This window comes from Capsicum annuum, chromosome 3 (genome assembly GCF_002878395.1).
Source record: "Capsicum annuum cultivar UCD-10X-F1 chromosome 3, UCD10Xv1.1, whole genome shotgun sequence".
NCBI classification, from domain to species: Eukaryota; Viridiplantae; Streptophyta; class Magnoliopsida; order Solanales; family Solanaceae; genus Capsicum; species Capsicum annuum.
The window spans coordinates 197,279,942-197,294,049 of record NC_061113.1 but is presented as its reverse complement, the minus strand read 5'-3'; the positions used below and the strand labels follow the sequence as shown (position 1 = coordinate 197,294,049).

At 31.0% G+C, this 14,108-nt stretch overlaps 1 protein-coding gene across 1 annotated transcript in view; it reads left to right on the top strand.

Annotated features, from left to right (window-relative positions):
• The first annotated feature begins 10,460 nt into the window (after positions 1–10,460).
• LOC107863419 (probable serine/threonine protein kinase IRE) overlaps positions 10,461–14,108 on the top strand; it is a 10,924-nt gene continuing 7,276 nt past the window's right edge. The window contains exons 1-4 of the mRNA XM_016709326.2: positions 10,461–11,014; positions 11,324–11,391; positions 11,512–11,688; positions 11,786–13,057. Of these exons, the coding sequence (XP_016564812.1) occupies positions 10,696–11,014; positions 11,324–11,391; positions 11,512–11,688; positions 11,786–13,057 (1,836 nt within the window). The 5' untranslated portion in view covers positions 10,461–10,695. The remainder of the gene's footprint in view (positions 11,015–11,323; positions 11,392–11,511; positions 11,689–11,785; positions 13,058–14,108) is intronic.

Below are 14,108 nucleotides of genomic sequence, written 5' to 3'. Positions count from 1 at the left end.
TGTCTCTGTATCTCTAATTTCTACTTATTTCTCTCTTTTTTTACTTTTCCATTTTATTCTTTTTTTTCTTTTTCTTTTTATTGTACTTTTCTATTTTCGTGTTTTTCCTTTCTTTTTGTTTTTCTTTTTTTTTTCTATTTTCATTTTTTTCCTTCTTGGTTTTCCTATTTTTATTTTTTCTTTTGTTTCTTTCTTTTCATTTCTTTTCATTTCAAAAAATATTGATACGTCGAGCATAAGCCATGGATGATAATAAAAATACCACAATCGCTTATTATATTTGTATTTGCACCATCATTTATATTTTTATATTCATTGATACAATTGTATTTGAGTATGTATTTTATAGTTCACGCTTGTATTTGTATTTATAGTTTGCATTTGTATCTATATTTTATAGTTTGCACTTGTATTTGTATCTTATAGTTTGCACAATCATTGACATTTTATACAAATCGCACTTATATTTTAAAGAATTATTTTGTATTTGTATTTTTATAGTTGACTGCAACTTGCATTTGTATTTTGTGATTTCATTTTGTTTGTATTTGTATTTGTATTCTATTTTCATCGATGTACTTATATTTTTAAAGAACTATTTTGCATTTGTATTTGTAAGCTGACCATATATTGTATTTGTATTTATAATTTTATTTGTTTCATTTGTTTGTATTTGAATTTGTAGTTGACACATCATTTTTAAAAAATTGAAAAAAATATTATTTTTCTTTCTACGAACACTTGATACGGTTTGTATTTTACTGATACAAATTGAATAATACAAATATAAGTGATAGATTATATAAATACAAATGTTACATTTGAATCAAATGATACATATTTATACAACTTTAACCATACACATGTAATGATACTTGTTTATATACAAATATAAATGATGAATTTGACATAAAAATATTAATGATACATTTGCATTGATTGACACGTTACATATTTATATATTTTAGACTCAAACAAATATAATTAATCTGTATACTTGTTTGTATACAAATACAAATTATAAATTGTACATATTCAAGGCAAAACTATTTAAATACAAACAATAAATTTATTTAAAATTCATAGTATGATACAAATAAGTATAAAATATAAAATATAACAACAAAAAAAATGAGAGTAAAAAAAGACAAAAATAAAAAGAAAAAACAAGGAGAAAAAATGGAAAAAAAATACAAAAAAATGATAAAAGAAAAGAAAAATTGGAAAAAAGGAAAATAAAAAAAGAAAGAAAAAAATGAAAAAAAAAAAGAAGAGAAAAGATGAAAAGAGAAAAAGAAAAAAAGAAACAAAAAAAGAAAAAAAATGGGAAAACAAAAAAAAAAGAAAAGGGAAAAAGAAAGAAAAAAAACAGAAAAAATAAAAAAGAAAGAGAAATAGAAAATAGAAAATAGAGAAAATTAAGGAACAAAATAAAAAACAGAGGTCATGAATGTATTTAATTGACAAGAGAAACTATTAATTGTAATTACTTGAAACTTTGACTAAGTAAGATACTTATTGCTAAATCATGTACCTATCCCAAAAGATAATAGGTAATTTGGCAGTGCTGCCTAATCTATAATCTATAATCCATATCTATATCTATAATATATTAAAAGTGTGAAGGGCTTTAAAAATATTGTTTGAACTTTTTGCCCTTATTAAAATGCTTTACTTTAGATAAAATCATTTTTTTACTATTTTTTCTAATATTTAAGAGTTAAAATTAATTAAATATATTTATGATAAAACCTTAAATTAGATATATCTATGGTAAAACCTTTCCTTATTAGAAATAATTAGAATTAATGACAACTAAAATTTTTTCATTAGTTTAACAATTCTAAATAAACTAAATTTGATTTTAAGAAGATTTGAAAAATCTACAAATAAATATAAAAATGTTAGTATAAGAAAAATTTAAGAAGTATGAAATTTTTACAAGTTTTAAGTATTTAATAAGAATGTAACGAATTAATTTTGTACAAATTTGATTTTAAAATCACGAAAAAAATTTCATATAGAAGAAAAAAATAATTGTACCACAAATATGGTTCAAATTTATGAGTCTCTCTAAGCCTCTAGCAGCAAGGGAAAGAGATACTGCATGACAAATGCAAAAATGATGATCCATCAACCACTTGAAACTTCTGATAGTAAAATTTATATGTGCTTACACTAAAATATCTATTTATGTTTACATTATTATATTAAAGTGTGAAGAATCTTTTAAAATTGATTTAAACTTTTACACTTCATTAAAAATCTCTGCAATAGATAAAATCATTTGATTTTAAATAACCAAATATTACTTACACGTGCGAGGCACGGTGGTTAAGCTAGTATAAAAAAATATAATGGAGAAGTTTCATAAGTGGTACCTTAGAAAATAATAAAATAATTTCATAAATGGTAATTAAATAAAAGTGAACTGATAAGGGTTCAATTTAATTGCATTTGAAACTCCAACACAATGTGTTGGAATTTCACTTGTCAAAGTTTTGAACTCCAACACTCTCCTTTCACGCTTTAACTAGGAAAAATTTCTTTTAACTTTTTTAACCTAAAAATGACTATTAGTTAGTTAAATTTCAAATAATAGATAACTATTAGCAATGGTCCAAAATTTGATCAATATTTGTTGTTTTTTTAGTTTAGTAAAATCTGTAATTTTTTTATAACTTTAAACACATGTTTAAATTAACATATGAACAACCAAATGAAGTTTAAACTCTATATTTACAACTTTGAACTTTTAATAATAAGTTTAACCCAACTTATGAACAACAAAAAATGAAGTTTAAACTATTTTCTTGAAAATAGAAAAAAAATCAATTGTTAAGAACTTCAACACAAGTTCAACCAACTTATGAACTATCAAAATGAAGTTTCAAGAACTTTGAACACAAGTTCGAATAGTTGAAGAACTTCAATATAAAGTTCAAACTATTTTCTGGGCAAATAGTAAAACCAACTTTAAGAAAAAAAGATGAAACAGAAAGATTCAAGTCCACCGAATTCATGGTGAGTCCTTAAGAAAATTATTTCTCTCAAGTAGTTGAGGTTATGGAAGATATTCTCTCAGGATATAATGAATCACTTCGACAGAATAGCGGTATCTCAAATTTTGTGGAACTATGAACGCACTCAATGGGAGCAAATCACACTAGAGTTTTATCAAGATAGAAGAGTATTTTTTTTTCTTTAGAATTTCATGTCTATAACTGAGGAAAAATTCAGGTATTTATAGCTATCAAAGTATTGCTTCATGAAAAGAATTAATTGTTCAGAAAGGTGCACCCTTTCATAAAGGTGCAACTCTTCAAAATACAACCCATTGGAAAAGCCATAACCATCCAAATCGAAAAGGTGCGTATTCAAATTTCATCCTTTCTTTTGGTGTCTTTTCAAGAAAATACATATTCATTTTTCATTCACACCTCTTAAAAACTCAACAATTCCCCACATGAATGAGGAATAACTATTTTATAAAAAATTTACAGACAAGTGTGTATTTATAAGCAAAAACTAGTTTCATCTGGATAAGTGGATTTTTCTTAGAACTTTTCGTAGTAAACTTGCATCGGATGCACTTGGTCAATCGATAAATGTGATATTGAACTGTTGAGCTTAAATGTACACCTAGACAACACAAGTCACACAACCTGCCTTTTACCATTTATGGTTCTCACGGTTTTATTTGTTTCGTCTATGAATACGTCCTAGTTTCATGAGAGCTTAGATAATATACCTTTACTAACATTCTCCTTGAAGCAGCTTCCACTTCACTTTCATATAGGTGATTCTCCTATAGATCAAAATATTTGGTCAAACTTGCCAAACTTAAAAACCATTAAAAAGCTTCAAACTATAAGCCTTATCCTTGTTTCCTGAACATTATCTTTGTCATGAGAATGGGTTGAGTATATTGACAATGTTGAACTGTCAGTCACAACTTTGTTTGATTTCCTTAAACCTAGCTCTTGAGATCTCCAATCTGCTAGGTAGAGTTACCGTCATGATGAATTGTCCTAAATCGTAAATTCATTCCCTTCGATAATCTCTCAACTCTCTCTCTAGATAGACCTTTTGTAAGTGAATTCAACACATTAACATTTGACTCCACATAGTCAATCGTGATAATTCCACTAGAGAGTAGTTCTCTAACGGTATTATGTTTGTCTTATATGACAAGATTTACCATTATAAATCATACTCTCTGCCCTACCTATTGTCGCTTGACTATCACAGTGTATACATGCTGGTGCCAAAGGTTTGGATCAATAAGAAATTTCTTCCAAGAAATTTTGAAGCCATTCAGTTTCTTCATCGATTTTATCTAACACGATAAATTCAGATTCCATTGTAGAGCGGGCAATATATGTCTGTTTTGATGATTTCAAGAAGACTGTTCCTCAACCTAAAGTAAATATATATCCACCTGTGGATTTTACTTTATTCGATCTGGTGATCCAACTTGCATCACTATATCCTTCAATTATTGCTGGATATTTGTTATACTACAAAGCACAGTCTTGAATATATTTTAGATATCCCAAAACTCTTTTTATTTCCATTCAATGAGTTTGATTGGGATGAATCGTGTACTAACTTAATTTACTAATGACACATGTTATGTCTGATCGCGTACAATTTATGATATACATCAAACTTCCCAACACTCTTCTACAGTTCAACTGTGAGTCACTTTCACCTTTATTCTTTTAAAGTTCAAAACTCACATCTAATGGAGTCTTGACAATACTGAAATCTAAATACTCAAGTACTTTTTCAATGTAATGTAACTGTGATGACGCCAATTCTTGTGGAGTTTTATGAATTTTTATCCCTAAGATCACATTCGCTACTCCAAGGTCTTTTATATCAAACTTGCTCTCAAGCATTCATTTCATAAAATCTATGTCAGAAATGTCTCTAATGATGATCAATATATCATCCACATACAAACAAATAATGACTTTGTGATTTGGCGTGCCTTTAATATAAACACATTTATCACATTCATCTATCTTGAATTCGTTTGCCAACATGGTTTGGTCAAACTTTGCATGTCACTGTTTGGGTGCTTGTTTTAGTCCATAAAGTGACTTAATAAGTTTGCACACTTTCTTTTCTTACCGAGGACCACAAAACTCTCAGGTTGTTCCATGTAAATTTCTTCCTCCAATTCTCCATCTATGAATATTTTTTTCACATTTATTTGATGAATTTTAAGATCATATACCGTCTCTAAGGAAAATAATATTCGAATGAATGTTATTCTTGTTACAGGCGAGTATGTATCAGAATAATCAAGGCTTTCTTTTTCGTCTAAAGCCTTTCACAACAAGTCGTGTCTTGTATTTTTCAATAATACCATCAACTTTTATTTTCCTTTTGAAGATCCATTTGGAACCTAAAGGTTTATTTTCTGGAGGAAGATCAACCGACTCCCAAGTGCGGTTGCTCAAGATTGAATCAATCTCACTATTGGCTGCCTCTTTCCAAAATAATGAGTCCAAAGACGACATTGCTTCTTTAAACGTTTGAGGCTCATTTTCAAGAAGAAATATAACAAAATTTTATCCAAAATAAGTTGACGTACTTTGAAGTGTACTACGCCTTGGATTCTTATCATTAAGTATATTCTCATTTGGTTCGTTTCGAGGTCATTTAGACCATCCACTAAACTACTCATGTCCAGTTTTATACAGATAAATGTGTTCAAAGAACTCAACATTATCTGATTCAAGTATCATATTTTTCATTGATATTCGAATGTTCAAATTTATGAATCAAAAATCAACATGTTTTACTGCTTTAAGCATATTCAATGAACACACACAGTTCACGATCTTAGGTCCTATTTTACCCTTTTAGGTATAGGAACTTAGACATCGTTAGACACCTCCACAGTTTAAAATATTTCAAGTGGGTTTCCTTTCTTTTCACTTTTTTTAGAAATTGAATATGTCTTTCTATGGGAAACTCTATTGAGTATTCGATTTGTTGTAAGGATAGCTTCCCCCCACAAGTTTTGCGGTAAAACCCAAACTTATGAGTAAGATAATCATCATTTATTTTGATATTTGATTTTTTCTTTCCGCAATTTCATTTAACTGAGGTGAATACGGGGTAGTAATTTGATGGATAATTCTATTTTCTAAATATATCTCCGTAAAAGGAGATTCATACGCTCCACCCATATCACATATTATCATTTTGATCTTTTTATCCAACTAATTTTCAGCTTCTGTTTTATATTGCCTAAACACATTTATTTCTTCATTCTTACCATAAAGAAAATAAATTTAATAGTGTCTAGTGCAATCATCAATAAAAGTTATAAAATACTTTGTTCCACCACAAGATGGTGTTGACTTTATATCTCAAATGTCAGTGTGGATTAAGTCTAAGGATTGGATTCCTTTCAACAGACTTATACTAATGCTTAGCATAGTTAGATTCCACACATATTTGAAACTTTTATTTATTGAAATGGAAGTTAGTCAACACTTCCAAATTAATTAGTTTTTGCAAGGTTTTGTAATTGATATGTCATAATCGACTATGCCACAAATCATTTGACTCTAGCAAATAAGAAAAAGCCTAGCTTTCTTCATTTCAATAGTCATTACATCATGTTTGAAAAGACCCTCATTAAGTTAGTATTTCTACATATGTTTAATTCTTGCTTATTACAACTTTCTTCGGAACAAACACATACTTAAATTCATTTTTAACGAGAAATGTTGTCGATACTAAGTTTTTCCTAATAGTAGGAACATGGAGAACATTGTTGAGAGCCTACACCTTGTCGGAAGTCATTTTTAGGAATATCTTTTCATTTCCTTCAACCTTTGGCTATTGCACTATTTACCATGAAGATTACTTCTTTGGGACCAGCAGCATCATAGATAATAAAAGCTTCTTTGTCCGCACAAACATATCTAGTGGATCCTGAATCAAAACACGATTCATTTGGATTTTCAACTAGATTGCTTTAACTGATTATAGCACACAAATTTTTAATCTTTTCCATTGTTTCCAACATACTTATCTGATCTCTTTTCTTGTTCTTATTCAGAACCTGACTATTTAGAGCTTTGCGGCCAACATTACTATAATTGTAGCACTTGTTTTTGAATGTTTTCTTGTTCTGCTCTTTCTCTTGTAAAAAAAACTTATTTATCTTCTTTTTATTTGGAGCATCATCCTGAACAGGCGTTGCAACCATCATTGATGATTTCTCATTCAACGCATCTTCCTCTTCTATCTTGGGACAACTCGCTAGATCTTTCAAACTAGACAATTGATTTTCAATCATTATTTTTTTTTAAAACATGAGAATCTCTACTTGTGAACATTTGCATTTCAAGTTTGGTCAGCGAAAATGATATCATTTGTATCCATTCTTTGAAGTTTACACCAAAATATTTTTCCGCTTTCTATGCCGTTTTTATTGCGAGTGCAATATCTACACAACTTAATGACGCAACATTAGTTGCCATTGGGACAGCACCATTCACAACCGAATCAATTTGTTGTTCAGTTTCATTCGTCATTTTTCTGTCAATCTTTGGCATACACTTTAGTATTTTAGAATACTAACAATAAAGAGTTTAATCTTTAACCAACTTGTTTCTAGTCAATGATGAAGTTTTATATCTTCAAATCATCAACCGAATGAACTTTGAAATCTAACAAAGTTTTTATGACTTTAAATCAGAACTAAATTCAAATAGAGTGAAAACCATAGGTTTTAAACTCCCAGAAACCAATACAGAGAGTTTACCGAATCGGTGAAGTTTTTATATTCTTCGAATTCTCACATTGATTTCTTGGTGAAGTTTTTATATTATTTTAATCGATGGAGTAGAAATCAAAAGATTTTTGTTTCCACACAATCAGATCCAATACAGATTAACCAAGTACTTTATTTATAAATGGTGATAAAAAAAATTCTTTATTTCACCAAATAAACACAAAAAATAAATATTTTTATAATTTTCTTAAGATTGTTGTTTTTCGAGTTTAATAAAATCTGTAATTTTTCAACAATAACTTCAAACACATGTTCAAATTAACATATGAACAATCAAATGAAGTTTAAACTCTGTATTTACGACTTTGAACTTTTAATAATAAGTTCAGCTTAACTTATAACAACCTAAAATGAAGTTCAAACTTTTTTCTTGAAAATAGAAAAAATCAAATGTTAAGAACTTCAACACAAGTTCAATCAATTTATGAACTATTAAAATGAAGTTTATAGAACATCAAACACAAGTTCAAACAGTTGAAGAACTATCAATATGAAGTTCAAACTATTTTCTGGACAAATAGTATTGATAGTTCCTCAGCTGTTTTCTGGACAAATAGTAAAACTAACTTTAAGAAAAGAGATGAAAAAGAAAGACTCAAGTCCACCAAATTCACGGTGTGTTCTTAAGAAAATTATTCCCCCCAAGTATCCGAGTTTATGGAATATATCCTCCCAGGATAAAATGAATTACTTCGATAGAATAGCAGTACCTCAAATTCTATCGAACTATGAACGCACTAAATGGGAGCAAATCACACTAGAGTTTTATCAAGAAAGAAAAGTATTTTTTCTTCAAAATTTCATGTTTATACCTAAGAAAAAATCCAGGTATTTATAGCCATCAGGGTATTGCTTCATGAAGAAAAGCTATGGTTCAAAAATGTGCACCCTTTCATAAATATGCAACTCTTCGAAAAAGGTATCACTCTTCGAAAAAGTAGCAACCCATTGAAAAGGTCATAACAATTCAAATCGAAAAGGTGTCTATTCAAATTGCATTCTTTCTTTTGGTGCCTTTTCAAAAAAACACCTATTCATTTTTCATTCACAGCTCTTAAAAAACAACAGTATTTACCTTGATTTTCACCAGTAGTTCTATCACAAATCATCAAGGCTTAATTCATCGACAGACACTTAAAGTTGTTCTAAAAATTTACTTAGACCCCTCAACTAAGGTCTGTATCTATCAGGCCCCTAACCCACCCGAATTTTGATTCAATCAAGCCTTTTTTGCCTAATCAGCAATAGGCATAGAGTGTGTGTAATACACTCGCCTGACGTGGCAAAATGATCAATTAAAAGGTGACACATGGCATTAAATCCAAAAGTAATTAACAAATATTCCATAACTAATTAAATTATAATTAAAAAAGAATTATAACTTAAAAAAAAAAATTCCTACCCCGCCCCTGTCCCCCTCCCCCTCTCGTCTTTTTCATCTTTTCCTTCCTTTTTTTAAGTTGCCATTAGCTTAAAAAAATAAAAAATTGAAAGTATATATAAATAGTGGAAGAGTTGTGAATTAATTTATATAATAAATTAATAGAGGTTGAGCGCCAAGTTGTGAATTAATCTAAGAAAAATGAGAGTTGTCATTAGCTTAAAAGCAATAGTTGTAGCCGGAATCTGCTATGAGAACTCTTCAAGCTTCCACCTCTTACAGTGTTGGGTTTGAAATTTCAGCTTTTGCTACTCTTCCGTTTGATTGAGCAAACCAAACAAATTAAATTTTTCAATCAAGAAATTGATTTTTCAAAAGGGAATTAACTTAAAGTTGAAAATTGGTCAACTAAGAAATTGATTTTTGAAAAGGGAATTAAAGTTCAATTAAGAAATTGAAAGATGACACGGCTTCCACTACTTTTTTTTTTAATTGAAAATTGTTAATTGTATGAACAACATTGTTAAGAATTTAAAAAGAAAAAAAATAGAGATGAAGAAGATGGCTGGGAGCTGGGGGCGCTGCTTTTTTTTTTTTTTTAATTAAAATTTGTTATTATTAGAAATGTATTAAATAAGTTGAAATGTGATTTTTTTTAACCAAAAAAAAAAAACATTTAAGACTCTATTCACGCGTTCAAGGAGAGTGTGTCCTTGCCAAATCAACATTTTGTGTCTAAGTGAATTTTTGAGATAACTTTAAGTATCCGACTTAAGTCAATTATTAAATTACATAATACTTGACATGGCATTCCATGTATAAATTATTGTTCAAACAATCTTCATTCCTAAGTTGTTCATATATCCGGACGATAATTGTCCATTCCTAAGTTTTACAATAACATATGGAGAGATATTGTATTCGTTAATTTGTTCTACCTATTTTTAACTTGATATGAAATTTAAAAAAAAAAATGAATTTTCTTATTTTAAATAAAAGATATGTTAAATATATCAAAATAATCTATTATCTTGTGATCTTAAATATACTATGCGAAAAGTTAAAAATTAAAGAATTGCTCGGATTTTTTTTTTAAAAACAAATTTAAAGTGAAAGACCAAATATATTGAAACGGAGAGTAACTTTAAAAGATGAGTGCAAACCATTAGGTTTCTCAAAATGCCAAGTTAACCAGCACATGGTCCCAGTAGTTGGAAGCACGTAATATATAGTGGAATTAACCAACTCTTTCCATTTTCCCTGCGTGTCGCCCTCTAAGTTCCCCTTTTCCCGCGAAAATCTCCTCCTTCTTCAAACTCTTTTAATCTCTTTTCCCCTTAATTATCCCAAATCTGATTTCCTAATCCCACTTTAGTTTCTATTTTCATCCTTCTCTTTCTTTTCTCTGATTTAAGTATCCATTTATTTATTGATGATGATCAGCTCTTAATTTATTTGATCACCATGCAATTATGAACCGGATCGTTAAATGTACAATCAACTACGTAAAATGTCGAGAACTTCCGATAATCTGGAGCCTGAAAAAAGAAACCTAAATCCAATCGCCACCGGTTCCCAATCAACGCCGCCCGTGCTGAAGCTGAGGAAGATTCCTACTATACCGGTACGACATCGAGTTTTTGAAGACGATGCTAATGAGGATCATGAAAGCGCAAGTGAAAAATCGTTGTCGAATGAGGCTTCAATTCTCGGCCTAAACCATATAAGGACTCGTTCCTCTCCATCACCTCTTGGGTCTTGCAATTCTTTCGTTAGTCCATTCGATGTTCAACATTCTTCCGAACAAGGTGGATTTTGCGTTCCCCTCTAATAATTTTATCCTCCGTCAAGGAAATATTAAAATTTATGTACCTCAATTCAAAAACCTGGAAATCTTCGGATCTGAAATGGATGCCTTATAAGCATGAAATCTCAAAAAACTTTTTAACTTAAATGTCTCCATCCAAATAGGTCATAGGAGAACTGGGAAACAAGCTACACTCCATTGTCTTTGTACTTAACGAATACCACAAATATGGTTGCTGCGGAAGATTGTTTTAGAATTTAACATAAGAAATACATGTAACTACCACTCTGAATAGTGCGTAATTTTTCAGGTAAAAAAGTTCAATGGAGTCAGTCGAAACCTTTGAAAGTGCCCTCACCAAGTATTTCAAGTGCAGAGGTGAATTCTCCTTTTACTTTATTTGCTTTTGTTTCATGATTTTATATATATATTCCTTTGGAAAGGTTTATGCAATACATTTGGTGAAGCTAATTTGTCGTAATTTTGTTCTCAAAATAGGGAAGCCATGCAGCTTCTTCCAAGGAAATGCAATCTCCACGTTTTCAGGCTATACTACGAGTTACCAGTGGTCGTAGGAAGAGAGTTCCAGATATCAAGAGCTTCTCTCATGAGCTAAATTCTAAAGGAGTCCGCCCACTTCCATTTTGGAAGTCTCGTGCTCTTGGGCGTATGGAAGTGTGTTGGCTTTTCTTTGCTCCTGTTATGACACATAAATTTGCTGCCTAAGGCGTCCTGAACATGCTTATTCTTTTTTACTGTATGTCATTTACAGGAAATTAAGGTGATGGTTCGAGCAAAATTTGACAAGTTAAAGGAAGAGGTCAATTCTGACCTAGGCATCTTTGCAGGAGATTTGGTTGGGATACTTGAGAAGACTTCAGAATCTCATCCTGAATGGAGAGAGAGTTTGGAAGATCTGTTGGTTACAGCTAGGCGTTGCACTAAGATGTCCCCAAGTGAATTCTGGACAAAGTGTGAAGGCATTGTTCAGAGTCTAGATGACCACCGTCAAGAGTTACCTGTGGGAACCGTTAAACAAGCACATACCCACCTTCTGTTTATTCTCACCCGTTGCACTAGACTTGTGCAGTTCCAGAAGGAGAGTGGTTATGATGAAGACAACATTTTGTCTTTTCAACTTAGTGATCTTGGATTTTATCCAGAACGAATTAGTGGGTCAAAAAGCCAGGACTTAAGTGCAAGGAAAGGTCAAAAGTTCCTAGAGCAAAGCAACCTGCTTGTTAAACAAGACCACATAAATGAAGTTGGAGACACCATGGAGGTTAGTGCTGCAAAAAGTGTTGCTTCTTCCGCTGCAAACTGCTACAGAATGTCTTCTTGGAAGAAGCTTCCTTCTGCAGCTGACAAAAGCCGTAGGGGCAATGACTCTGTTGAAACCACCCCGTCCAAGGGAAAAACTGATAGTCTGCAACACAAAGAGGAGATGGATCATTTTGGAAACACTCCATTATGCCCCCCTGAGCATTCTGAGGAAACTTCAAAGATTAAGAAGGTAAATTGGGAAATGTGGGATCAACCTTGCTTGTCATATGAAGATTCATTTATTTGCCGAATATGTGAAGTTGAAATACCAACGGTGTACGTAGAACAACACTCGAGAATATGTACAATTGCTGATAGATGTGATTTAAAGGGATGGACAGTAAATGAACGTTTAGATAGAGTTGTTGATACTCTTGAAATAATACTTGAATCATGGACACCAAAGAGCACAGACACAGGAGCAGGAAGTCCTGATGTATCAAGAGGTTCTACATTGAATATGCGTGAAGAGTCGGATGCCTTGTTAGTCAAGCAGAATGGCTTGTCTCAACGATGCTCTGAAGACACGCTAGATTGTCTTCCTGAGTCTGATAGTAGATGTCTTCTGGAAAATGTCAAGAGCTTGACTGACTTATCTAAGAAACAGTCATTAGCTGGGAGCTTAACACCTCGGTCACCTTTATTGACTCCACGAACTGGCCAGATTGAGCTGATGTTGAGTGGACGCATAATGGTATCTGAACATGAAAGTTATCAGCAGGTATAGAAAATGATAGGAAATTTATGGTTCTGTCCTCTGAATTCTGGATGTTTTCCTGAGGTTACTCATTTTAATCTGACCTTTATATTTGCAATCTACTAAAATCATTTTACTCAAACCTTTACATGTTGCTGCTTGTTTTTCTTTTGGATAACTGTTAAAAAAGTAGTTTACACTAAAATATACGAACCATAGAAGATTTATTTTTGCTTAAACTATATTTTTAGCTCACATCAACTATTTGTGCAATGGAGAGTATGACATCCCAATCTGATGCAAGAAACTTTTCTGGGGTAAAAGTTGGGTCTTGTTCTTATGCCCCAATCTATTACAAACTTGGTTTCTTCTTATTGACATTTACAGGGTTTGGTGCTATTGTCTCTTTTTGTCAGTTATAGATCTTTTAGGTTTTTTGTGGTATACATTGTTTTATGTGTTAAGGTACTTGAAATCATTCATCTAAGTTACCTATCATATATTTTCAAATTTCAACTATTTTGCCTCCTAGGTCTTCCTCAAATATATTTAGTATTCTTGATGGATAGTTCAGTAAATTCATATAGTGACAGATATTCAAGTAAAAATGTTCTGCGACTGACATTGTTGAGACGCATCTGGTTCTGTATAATTGACAGTTAATGTAATTCTGCTATATATCATTGTAAATTGTGTTTCTAATTCTCCATTTATAAGTTATTTCCTAGATTTGAGTAAATTGTAGAGTTTCTTTGGTATTGCAAATTTGGAAGAAAATGTGCGAGAGGACTATGACAGAATAACTATCCCAGTTGGTTGAATGAAAATCTAAAAAAATGGTACAAGAGCTGATATTTTCAAACTTAGTAAAGTACTATGGTTTACTGTATTTGGTAGCTGGAGTTCAATAAAAGAATCATCAATGAAGTGTGATAGTAATAGAAAGGTTTTTTTTTTGGAACAAGAAGGCCAATCTTTCTACGCGTCAAGTCCTTTTGGTTCATGTACATAGTTGATGCTCCTTTCAGAAAAATTTCAACTACATGTCTGTGCTCTTTCTCTCCTCCCTGACCCC